Source organism: Charadrius vociferus, unplaced genomic scaffold (genome assembly GCF_000708025.1).
Source record: "Charadrius vociferus isolate BGI_N301 unplaced genomic scaffold, ASM70802v2 scaffold15, whole genome shotgun sequence".
NCBI classification, from domain to species: Eukaryota; Metazoa; Chordata; class Aves; order Charadriiformes; family Charadriidae; genus Charadrius; species Charadrius vociferus.
In genome coordinates this window covers 10,656,643-10,669,860 of record NW_009650064.1, presented here as the reverse complement: position 1 = coordinate 10,669,860, position 13,218 = coordinate 10,656,643, and the positions used below count along the sequence as shown (strand labels likewise).

The following is a 13,218-nucleotide window of genomic DNA, read 5'->3' as shown; positions in this document are numbered from 1 at the left end:
TTTTCCCCGTGACCTTGTGAGTCAACCGGCAATGAAGTAGCTATAAAAATGAGCAGTCAGCAGAATGTTCCTTAAATAACTTTCCCCAAATTAAATCATTGAAAGGTAACGCAAAAGTAAACATAGGCATGAAAAAAACAATTGCATTTTATATGTTATTTTATGAATAACCTATTCATGAGCTCAGACCTGCAGTCAGGATTTCATTGATCAACACGTGTTGTTTCTTTTTAATAGTAATTTTTCTTGAAAATCTAGCCCAAAATACTTTAATGACCTCATGTGCATAATTCTAAGACCTCTCAATGAGAAGTTATTTTTTATTAGTTTATGAGGTCATTTATGCTATTTTGGTTATATCAGGGCTTTTTCGAGGAATCTTGATGCCAGACTAGCCAATAGCACATTAACCCACTTTGTCTGATTACACGATTCTGTATGCTTTCTGGATTTTATTAGCTGGTATAAAATACATTTGAAAAAAAAAATGAAAATAAGAGTATTTGATCTCTGAGCTTTGTAACAGAGAAAATAGTTAGAGCCAGTAGCATCTCCCCTGGATTTTAGGAGAATGGTATTACCCTGCCTTTCTCTGAGAGATTGCTGGTTACCTTCTGTCAGTGAGCAACTGTCTCACTGCAAAGCAGAAGCACGATCTCATCTCTTTTGTCTGTGTTCAAGGCAATTACTTCTTAGAAAGTGGAATTTCTTCAGAATGACTATGTACAAGAGCAAACGCAGAAACCAAAGATGTAAGTAAATTGTAAAGTTTTTTTAATGTTCTTACTGAGGAGGGAAAATAAATCTCCACTTTCATTGAAAACCATGCTTTACTTTATCCTGCTCTGGTTAAATAATAGCAGGAAAACGGGATCAGTATTCCCTGCCAATTATCCCACTGTACCTGTATGTTAAGTGCATGAAAGAGTTTTAAAATAAAAAATTAGCTCACTTGTTACTATGGAAACCCTCAGTAAGTGATTGCTTTATAATATCAACAAAGAAATAGAGATCAAATATAAGTTAAATTCAGAACAGCATCCTTTATTCAGGGCTTAATGATCAGATAGCTGTAGCCTTTGACTTGACAAGGTTGACACACTTTCACTTGGTGGACATTTTTATGTGGTTTTCTTTAGGGAGTCAGTGATGCCAGAACATTAAGGGCAGTGATTTTATTTTCCTTCACCAAAACTTTCAAAAGAATTAACTAGTTTACTTAAACCACAGAAACGGAAACGGGGAGGGAGGGAAGCATGCATTTGTCTGTTGTGTATTTAAGACACTCCAGCCCTGAAAATCCACTGGCTTTGAAATGCATGAGTTTCCAGTCAAGCACCTGTTTGACTTTTTAAATTGCTATGGCATCAGCCGGGGGAATTTTAGTACCAATATTGTCTCCTCCAGAACATTAGCAAAAGGTGACTGAGGTGAGTAACAACGAAGTGCTGTGGGTCAGGTCATGAGGTATGTGTTACTGTAAGGAAATCTAGCGAGAGGCCAAGTTATAAATGGAGAGTATGTCTGAGGCTGAGAAAAAAAGACATTCCTCTAAGAAAAATGCCATGCAGGGACTGTGTGCTTTCAGGGAGAGAGCAGGAGGGGAGGAATATCAATTCAAAAGAAGATAAGCTTGGACTGTATTTGGACAGGGGCATTGCTACTGTTCAGAGTTGAGGGGATATATACAGCTATATCATTGACCTCAGTTTCTGGTCCTTAAAGCTTAATCTGTACAGTTCTCCTTCAGCTTTTCTTGCCCAAAACAAATGGATGTGCTGCCTGTAGAAAGTTTGCAGGACAGATCTCTGCTAAAATCTCTGCAACAGAAATCAATCATCTGCTTCACATTCAATAAAATAAATTATCATAAATTTTGTTTCTGTATGAGCAGTGAAAGAAAATTATTTATATACAGGCAGATTATAATTAATCTACTTCATTTTAACATACTAATTACTCTCACGGTTATTATGTAAACCGGGAGTTCTTTCTATAGCCAGCTGCATTCTTGCATTCTCTTCTGTTCAAGTCTGGTTATGGTGTACAATAAGAAAATTTGTGACTGGGTAGCTGAGCTGTTAGGTTTTTTTGGTGTAGGGGTATAGTCATTCCTGAAAACTGTACGAGATGCTTTTAAGAATGTTTTTATGAAAAGAACTTGCCTTCTTCCCCTTTTCCCTCCACGCCTGCTACCCCAAGGAGAATCTGTGGTTTGTTAAGAGAAAAAAAGAAATATATATATATATAATTAGAATCAAATTTGTAATTATGATGGTGGCTGTTGAATTGTTTGAGATTTTTTAAAAACTGTCTCTAATTTTAAGATCCCAATCAATAAAATATCTCAATAAAACTGTCCCCACTATATTAGATACCAATACTGTATACATGGATGCTTCATCAATACCTCTTAACTAATTAGCAACTGCAAAAGTCCTAACAGACAAACAAAACAATTTGAGTCATTTTGATATTGCTTTTATTGATATCACTCAAAGGCTTTTTGAAAGATAGATTTAATCTAAGCAATTGTTATTCTGAAATACAAGGGATAATGGTAGCAGCTGTGTTAAGCAGTACACAAGTACTGCATTTTCTCTCCATTACATTTAACACATTTTATTTCAAACTTGAAGGCATTTTTGGTGGCCTTTAATAAACAATGATAAAAGATATTTAGTATATACGTAGGGTAAACCTTGGCATTTATATCTCCTCACTACCTCTGAATAAAACTCTTGAACATGTGACATAAAACAAAAGTGAGCTTTGTGGCTTTTTCTTATTCATTGAAGTTCTGCTTCTGGATTTGGTGCACTCTGAACAGTATTATAAGCATTGCTTTTCTAACATATTTTTTTCTTTAATGTTTGAAGAAGGGAGTAAAGGCATTTTGTGCTTAATTTAAAAGCACATCAGATCAAAGAGAAGGATAATAAAAATAGAGACATGATGACCTTTTTCTAACATAAAATATAAGGTATCTCCATTTCCAATTTCTGTCCCAGGTACAAAACTGTTGCTGGAGTAGGTGCGCAAAAAAAAAATAAAATGGGTCTACTTACTTGTCTGAATGAATGAGATAAAGGTTTCCTATGTATTTTTTCAGCTGCAGCATCATAAGTTCAAAAGTAATCTTAATGTTTCCATTTCATTGTACCATTCGTTTTGATTCTGGTCAAAGTGGCAATCATATTAAGTAGTTAACATATTTTATTTACTCATAGCAAATTGTGAAACTTGCATCACTAAATAAACAAAATTCAGATTAAGGCTATTTCTCTATGAGTGCTTCTGTGTGCCTACTTACACATACACACACAGTCTCCATGCATAAATTTGTCTGCACACCCAGATTTATGGCATGCTTTATCCTTAATTCAGGATGTTATCTAACTGGTAGTCTGGATTCTTATTTGATTGCAGGGACCTAATGACTGAGTGAGGGGAAACCATTGTAACAAACGCAGTCTTATAAACACTGAAAATCTGGTAAACATGTGGCAAAGCTTTTCTGAAATAAAAGGCTTGAATCTTAGATTGACCTGCTTTGGGGCTGCAGCTGCTGAGGATGATGGTCAGGGTAAGCCTTGAGGTAGTCTGTAGTGCACATGTGGGTCTTCTCCATGGAGAGACAATCATTCCTATCTTCTGGAGATGCCATGCCTCCAAGCCTCCTCTCATGAAGTAGTAGCAGGCATCCATTTTTCACTGGGGTCTTTCTTGTAGGCTTCACTGTTACAGATATTAAGGCAGGCTACTACCCTTGAAGAAAACAACACTGGAAAAAATCTACTTACCTATAAACCAACTTTAAGAAATTAGTATTACTATTGGTGGTGGTGGTGTTGTTATTTATTCATGGTTAGTGTAGCTTCACAACTTAAATCAGTACCACCTTGTGAAGGGCTGTGTATGAAAAGAATGAAAAGATGATCCTTAAAGATGCTTCAGTCTAACACTGTAAATTTGACTCAGAGGAAATGCAAGAGAAGAAACAGCAGTGGTCAGTGTGGCAGGCAGCTGTTATTTGAGGAAGGTATGCGGCAGCACCCAGGAGGAGATGGCAGAGTGATGACTGGAGAGCAGAGGTTGGTGTGGGACTTCCATGCTACACACCTGAACCGGGGGTTGGAAGGTTAAGGCAAAGATGGAAAAATTAAGGGGAAAAATAGAACTTATCTTTTGGTTTCTTCAGCTTCATGTTTTTGGTGCTTCAGGGGATCTTTTATGCATGTCAGCAATGACAATCAGAGCATAATGGCAGTTGAGGCAATGGGCAGTTACTTTTGGATATTAGTAACCATTGATAAAGCCAACGGTTATCATAAGTGCAGCTACAGATTCTGTCCCTGTCCAAGAGGTTAATTCCAAGGCATCAATCCCAAACTTGTCCATGACAATATGAAGAATCCTGTCAACAACAAATGGCCTTTAAATTGTGCTCCAAATGCATTAATTACTTCTGCCATGGCTTGGCTACCAGCTCCATGTAAAATATCTGTTTCCATTGCATATTACAGCTTGCTTAGATGAAGTAGGCATTGCTATTTTTTATGCTGACATGTTGTGAACAGTATTTTTTTTTTAAAGTATCATCCAGATCTTGTGAAGATTCTGCTTCTTTTAAAACCAACAGATGATTAGCTATATTTCAGGGCTTTTTTTCTGAAAGAGTAAGGAGAGAGGAGACACCATACTTTCTTTTATTCTGGTGATTTCTCTCTCCTCATAGGAGATATGTCACAATTTTACCTTTAATAGTCAAATAGATTATGATTCTTTGCCCTCAGTCTCCAATTCTGTTTGTCCAGTCCTAAATTTCCCTCCACACAGAGTGCTGTAGAAAGTAGCATGTGCATTTATTTATGGGTTAAATAAGTGACAGTAAAATGAAAGTAAAATAAATTCTCTTCAAAAGTATGCAGGTGGCTGCTGCAATGTAGAATGCATGTGGCTGTTGCAGAAGATCATAATATTTTTGGCTTAAACCAGTGCAGTACTTAGACATTCTGTCCCTAGGTGTCACCTGATGTGTATTTTCCAAGTGTCCTTATCTTGTTGGAGAAATAATTTCATGTATACTGATAACATCTGATGAGAAATTCTGTGAAATTCCAGTTTGAAGGAGTATTTTGTCCTATCAGCATTCTTTGATCTATTGCATTGCCTGCTACGTTTTCTTTTATTGATAAAGTCCCACTTTTCATCTTTTCATCATGGATTTGCTGTTCTCATCTTCTTTGTCCACCTTTATAGATAGTATAATCGCTTCCAGCCCTAAAAAATAGAGTTGGCATCTATTGAGTCTTGTTATATTACAGTTTAATCAGCCCATGATTACTTCCATCTTCTTTTTGCCTCTTAGGGCAATAAAGAGGCCCCAGTACTGAGGCCATCGCCGCTCAAAGAAAATAGCAGCTTTTAATACAGTGTGTTCTAGGAGTTAAAGTGACTGGAAAACCAAATCTCAGTGGGGAAAACAAGTGTAGTTACTGACCCAGATACATGTAAGAAAACTCTGCCTCTTTCTTTAAAACATCAGAGACCCAGACAACAAGGGAATATCTCTTCAGCATGATATAGAGACAGCTTTCTTCATGTAAAGCTATCCTGGAATAGCCCCAGGGTATTCCTATCGCTGCATACCTTTTGAGGAAGTCAAATTCAGCGCAATTAAGTGTATCAGTAATAAGGCTGAACAAGAAGACACTCATGACCTGCAGGAGTACAAATGTCATTGAATATTCACATCACATGGGTAACATCTTTATAGAAAATAAAATATCTAATTGCTACTCAACAAATCAAGGTCTTCAGGGATAGAAACATTCTTCTCATAGCTTTGAAGGGAATTCATTGTGACCTGAGAAGGTTGGTTTCTTTGAAAGTATTCATTTCCCAATGTTACTAAACCATAAAACTTCAGACATATGTCCCTCAGTGAAACATGCACAATTCATGTGATACTCCCCACTGCTTGGTGGGAGTTTGGCTTGGGAAGAAATGTAGAATTTTTGTCCCTGTAGAGTAAGTGTTGGGAGGAAATATTAAAAGTGAGGAGGAAAGCTTGGGGAATCAAGAATTTACAATCTATCTTGAAAAGGAGAGAAAGGGATAAACAGTGAATCTGTACTAAATTCAGAAGTGACTTCTAAAAACATTGTCTGACAGCAGAAGTCAGAACATCTGACATGCAAGTGGAGAACAGAACAAAGAAATTCAGCCAATCATTTCTGTTTTATGGAGGAGAAATTTAGAGCAGCAAACCCCCTTAATAATAGCTTTGGCTTCATTTAAAAGATTACGGTTTTAACATTGGGAGAGTTTTCTTTATTTTGTATAAGTAAGTTATTAGAATAGTGGACAATATACAATGTTTCCACAAAAAGAATAATCTCAAAGCTAGGGAGATCTCATAAAAATACATCAGCTATTGTTAAGGATCATAAAAAGGAAATTATTAAAAAATACGAACATATGCAAATCATGTAATTTGGATTATGCGATTTGAAGTGTATTAGGGGAATTAGCAAATGAATGTACCATACCACTGAAGGTTTGTATTTGAAAGGCCATTGAAAACTAAGAAGATATCATATCAGAAATACAAATATAATACTGGTTTTCACACACACACAGAATTCCAGTTCTCAACTCTGCTCAGGCTGGCAACAAATGTTGTTACATTCACCAATAACACAATTTATTCTTAGTGAAACAGCACTTACTCTGTGTTGGTCAGTCTTCTACAAGGAATCAAAATTACAAGTTCTGGGACTGCACTCCAGTAACGACCTGAGATCTGGGAAAAACAATAACAATTTTTAAAAGTGTGTTAAAATAAGAGTAAACAGGTTGAAGATAATGATTGTCTAAAGAAATCTATCTAGAAAGACAATTCTGGTTCTTAAATTGAGCAAAAAGAAGTCCAGTGGTCAGAACCTAAAGTTAGCTGACTGCAGGCTAAGTTAAGATATACATTTTCTAAGTGTAATCAGTCATAGAGATAATTTACTACATGTACTTGCAATTTCTCATCTCCGTCACTTAGATTTTGAATCCAGATTGCTCATCTATTTTAAAAAATCTCTTTTAAACACGTACTATGGTTCTGATTACAAAGTATCTATTCAAACCTTACAGTATATGTGCAAGTTGAAAGGAGTATTATTGTCATAAAACCTCTAAAACCTCTAAAATTCTGGAAATCTTGAAGGGACTCCAGCCTTCTGTTAAAATCTCTGTAGATTACTGTAGCAGTGCCACCTACCTGTCTACTCAGAAAAAGGAGAAAAATCCTTGAGGAGTTCAGAACATACAGAATCTGTTCTCTTAATGGGAAATCTATTGTTGCTTATTTTCACATAAAGTACCAACATTTTTTTTTTAAAAAGACTTGCATGACTGCATATATAAGCAGTTCAAGTCCCGATTCTAAGCACACTTTTTTTTTTTCTTTTCATAGCCAATCTAATCTTTTTTCTGTTCCTTTTCATGTACTTTTTCTGCAGGAACGGAGCAGGAGAGAACACCTCCATCCTACCTCCAGTACAGGTCTTAACTTCAGACAAAGCTTATATCTCTGCTGCTTTCCATTATCAAAACGATTGGCAGGCTAAAATCCCAATCTTTCTGATATGTGCAATCTTTTCTTAGTAAATCACTGAGAGTTTTTATTACAAAATTAAGCATACAAAATGAAAAAGCAGAGGACTTTGAATAAATGTTTCAGGGATATACCTCTAGCTTTAACCAGTGATAAGACCAAGCACGATATGTGCATATTGACACCTTCACAAGGAAAAAAATCGTAAAGTTTTAAAATACACCTTTTAGGTCTCTCAAATTATTATCCAAAATGGGATAAAACCATTTAAGGGATATTTACTGGTTGTGAAGCATCAGCCAAGACCTAAATTCTACATAAAGTCCAGCATTTTTTTCAACAGTTTTATCTTTGCGATTCTTCGACAGTAAATTCCAGAAACATTTCTGGATGGTACTTTGGAAACATTCCCTCTCCTCCCTCTGTACACAGCCCAGAAGGGACAGAGATCCCAGGTACATTAGAGTGGCGTTACAATGAAGACTGTGAGCCCATATGACCAATACTTAGACTCCAGCTTCTATCTATGGAACATTCGGCATCACATTTTTGGGTCTGAAGAGCTCATATTTTTCGACTTAAATTTCTGTTTTCCTTTGTTCCACCTGATTTCTTCTGTTTGGATTTGTTTTCCTTTGTTTTGGTTGTTCGGGTTTTTTTTTCCAGTTATTAGTGTGTTAAACATTTTGAAAAATAGGGTGCATTGTAATTTTATGTTGTGGATTACGGTTAAAGTTTTTTCTGCCTCTGCTTAAAACTAAGGTAGCATCTCTTCCTCATTGTCCTTTGCAGAAGCTTGCAGTGATGTCTACAAACTATTCTTTGGTTTTTCTTGAACTTCCCACAAAATAAAGTCTGCCTAGAGCTGCTTTTCACCAAAAATATGTAAATAAATAAATAAATAATGAATACTTATTGTATTATAAGTCTTCTTTTGACTCTGGTGAGCTAGAAATTGCCTTAGAAAATCATCCAACCGTAATTCTTTAGAACACCCATTGTTATCCAAATTGCTGGTATCTGTCTTATTAATAGTTTCCAAAGGCAATTCTATAGCTGATTTTGGTTCACCTCCAGGTCTGTCATAGAGCTGGGTCTAGGTGGTTTTTTTTTCTAGCCTGGTTTTACTGCTTGCATTCAGATATTATTTCCTTAGGACTCACTGAAGGTTTTGCAAAGGTATTTGCAACACTTTGGTTTTGCTATATTTTTATTGTGCTACTGCAGGGCAACATGTGTGATCAGCACGGATCTGAAACCTAGTGCCAGAGAGTCTCAACATTCAGCAGTCTTGTTTATTATTCTAAAAACAGTCCTTCCATTTTATGAGCTATCTTTATTGAAGGGAAGGGGTTTTTAAACTTACAATTTAAAAAAAAAAAAAAAATAGGCAGAGAGTGCTAGGGTAAGGGAGGTACCTTCCTTCTTGCCCTCAGGGCTGAACTAAAAGCCAAAGAAAATCTCAGTGATTTAGTACTGGTCACTTGCAAAATGGGATACCTGTGCTGAGAAACAGAAACACACATTATGATTGTATTTTTTATGCACTAACTACTGACTTGATTAGCCTTCCCACTGGGTAGAATTTCATATCTCCCATTTAGCATATTTGATAAGGATTAAGTCTTATAAAGATGGACTCATGCCAGTATGGATCTAGCTCTAGCACTTGTTTCCTTACTCCGATATTCCCTAGAATTAAAATAGCTTTCAAGCATTAAGATATGTTTGCCTACAAATCCCTTTCATGAGAACAGAAAATCTGTTGAGCTTTTTGCCGTTGTCCTTACATCCTTGGTACTCACTGATCAGCTTTCTAGGAAGAACTTTCTACAGTGTCACAGTCCCCAGTAAAGTATATTTTTATATATATGTAACCTGTGATATACCACACATACTGCATTGCACTTGCAATTGATCAACAGGTGTAGATACCACAAGTAGGGACGAAAAGTTTTTTTAAAGTGGGTTCATTAGTGAGTAGATGGAGGCATGCAATGAGTAGAAAACATACAGCCACCAGTGCCTCCTGTAACAGTTTGAGAGCAACTATGTATATGCAATGATTTTTATTTTTTTATAAAATCTGGGATAAAAAGCTTTCTGAGCATATTTGCAGAAATTATTGTATATGTTACAGATATTTTGAATGAATTTTTAGTAAATCTTGATTGTCACAGGCAAGCTGTTGTAAACACTCCAGATTAAAATGAGCCTACGTGGGTTCTTTTTGATCTCTGTCAAAAAGAAAATATTTTCCTAATATTCACACATCTTCTTTATACTTGATAAAAAAAATGCACGGACAATAATCTATTTCTAGTCTACAGAGGTATAAATATTAATATATGGGCTTTTATGAAGTATCTCTGTACGTGAGAATAATCCCTTCAGTGATTAATTGAAAAATCTTTTTTGCAAATTAACATTGTGATAGCAACGCTAGCAAGATTTTGAAAAGTAAACACAAAATCTTTTATATTCACTTCCTATAATAAATTGGATTTATGCTTTGACCAGGGTCTTTTTAAAAAATGAGGAAGAAGAATATCTCATGAAATACAGGTTTTGTTGGACTGACCTGCCCATGAATGCTACCTAAATTTCCACACTGCAAATGTTTGTGTGGTTACCATGAAATCTGATTTCTTTCTTACTTATCATAAAGCTATATTAGCATGCATAGTTACATCTTTTTTTTTTACCTTTGCCTGAGTATATATGCACATTTTTACATTAGCCCAGACTGCTTAGTAGAATTCAGTTTTCAAAATATTTTGTTAGCCAAAAATTTTATTAATAATGTTGGAGAAAATGTTTACATTTGAATTTAAAACATACTTCCACTGAATGTACTGTACATATTCAAACAAAAGAGATCTGCTATAGAATTACCTATATTTTACTATACGGTCAGCTACTGTCCACAGATCCTGTTAGATCAAATAAGAAACTTGAAGCACGTAAACTGTCTACAAAAATTTTTACTTTCAAAATAAGTTGTTGGTATAGAAACAAAAATGTAGATAAATGGAGAAAAAAAAGAAAAATCATGCATACAACTGGATTACAATTTTTGCAGAGGTTTACATTTTCCTTTATGTAACATTCTTCCTGCCAGGAATTTATAACCCAGGAACATGATGAAAAAGAGCTGTTTGTTGAGAATTTAAAATTAAAGGGAAGTGGCTGATATATATCATTCCCCATTATAACTTATTTCTGTCTCATTTAATGCAGTTAAAAACCAAAGATATTCTGTGCATAGTCAGGTTACCTGTAAGTGGTATACACTATCCATGGCTGGCTGCAGAATTTAGTACATGCATCAGAGAGTAGAAGGGAAAAATGTCCAGTGACAATTTGCCAGCTAATCTCTGATCAAAGTCAGTTTCAGCAAGCAGGATTTTAACAGCACTTTATGCCTTTGAACATCTCCTCCAGGTGTTCTTTTAGTTTTATTGATTGCTTTTATATGAATCTAAAGTTTTGGTCATGCAATACTGAAATCAATGGCAAAATTCACATTGACTGAAATAGTGCTGAATCATGAATTATGGCTTAGAAAAGAGCGATTGTTGTTATGTTGTCCTATGCACTGCATTCACAGAAAACAGCCATGTAACGTGCCCCAGGAGCCCTTCCTTTGGGATTTGTGTCAGATGTGAAGGGAATGTCTTACAAGTGAATGCCTGTTTATTCTGTTTCTTCAGCTGCTTCGTTGCAGCACCTGTTGAAACTGCCATAAAAGTGTCCAATTTACCACCATTTGCTGTAGCGGTTTGCTGCGAAAAATTAATACAAACAGCAGCTGTTGTTACATACAAGCTACCACACAGCCATTAAGCATTAATATTTTGGAGTTATTAGAGATTTAGATGTTGTGCCACCAAAATGTACTTTAGTCTCCCACACAATCTGATTTTCCTACCTGTGACTTTTTAAAAAGTCCAGGATCTGCTTTGTATGAAAGCAATCTTCAAGGTTATTATTGTTCATATATATAGATATAATACACACTAAGCTAACATTTAATTGGATTTCTGAAGTCATTTCTGCCCAGGATCTAGGTTAGGTAAGCACATGATGGTCCCATCCAACTCCATACTCAGGTTTTCCTCCGTGGAGAGCAGAGTCTAGGAATGGACAAAAGTGAGTACGTCGCTGGAGATTTCCCCAGCAGGGAGTTGGGATGTTGGCAGGAAAGCAACTATGCCTTGTGCTCAAAAGCACACCTGGATACTTTAATTTAGGCCATGTAAGTATCTTGTCATGGACAGCAGCAGAAGCTAAGTTGCATTTACATAGTTGGCAGAAAACTTCTTTCATTGCAAAAAAAAAGAATTACTGAAATAATATATTATGAGATACAATATTTTAGACAGTCCTTGGGAAGTTATGTTGGCAAGTCTTAAGAATGTACTGCACAAAAGATTGATGCTTTTTAAGAGACATGGGCTGCTGCTAAGCACTATCTGAATCTTCAGAGATCTGTCCCCCAGTTTGGTCTCTCTTCTAACAGAGGTAAAAGAAACTTGGCAAGTCTGTTTTGTGTGTCTTGTATTAGACAGGCATTGAAAAACATTAGAAAAGCATGTGTGTGTGTGTATTTTCATTCTCTCAGTTCTGAAAAGCACCAGACAAATCAGTTTGAAATATATTTAGTAAAGGAAAAAGAAATGTTTTTATTTTTAATAACTACATATTTGGCTGTGCTTCAAGCAAAGACAAATTAAGCAGCCAATTTATAACCCCTGATATAAGTGGTTTATTAAGGGAAGCTATAACTCATTTGGAATACACTCATACTGCTCACCATTTTATTAAAAAAATTCTAAACATAAATTATTCAGAAGCATGAGGACATTAATGTCACTTAACACTTCATGTGACAGAGCGTAACCATGGTGCTCTGGGGTCTCAAAAATATGCGGTGATAACAAAATGGTTTATGATAGAGTTCATGTCTGTATTGAAGTTCAAAGGATTTAATACCATCCTATCAAGGTGAAGATTTTCAAAAAGAATATTTAGTGGTCTTTTGATGGAGATGCTGGAGTCCACTGGTACTAGTGATGTTTCTTTCCATTAAATGCTGTCATGGCAAAGCCAGTGTGATATACTGAAGGATTTGTCCAATGATGAATGAAAGTTATAGAAATTTGAGAAATTCTTCTGCTGTCCTTACTAACTTGTTAAATATAACACCAGTAATAATAATAAAGCTTACTGAAATGTTCTGCAGAGAGGCTCACGGTTGTGGCTATATAAATAGAACATTGTCCAAGGCTGTGATCTCTGAGCTTGAATCTAAACTCTTAATGATCAAAGGTAACAGTAGAGCAAGCTGATTAAAGATCAGCCTCAGAACCAGAGGAAGCCTCGTCCCAGATCCCTCCCACTGAATTGCATCATTCACAACTTTTCTGTAACTCCAGTAAGATATAGGGCACATACCTCAAGCACGCTTTTATTTTACTCTCTTAGTAACAATCTGCTTCTATTTATACTACTATAACAAAGCAACTATTAGTCACTTATTTCTTCAAAACTATTCCGTATAATTAAATGCTGTTTGATCTTTTATGCATTAATTTGCATTTCTT

General features: G+C 35.7%; 1 protein-coding gene across 1 annotated transcript in view; it reads left to right on the top strand.

The window, feature by feature from the left end:
* Positions 1–652: 652 nt before the first annotated feature.
* The window catches only part of RALYL (RALY RNA binding protein-like), a 119,142-nt gene continuing 106,576 nt past the window's right edge, over positions 653–13,218 (top strand). Inside the window, exon 1 of the mRNA XM_009891871.1 lies at positions 653–752. Coding sequence (XP_009890173.1) covers positions 716–752 — 37 coding nt within the window. The 5' untranslated portion in view covers positions 653–715. The remainder of the gene's footprint in view (positions 753–13,218) is intronic.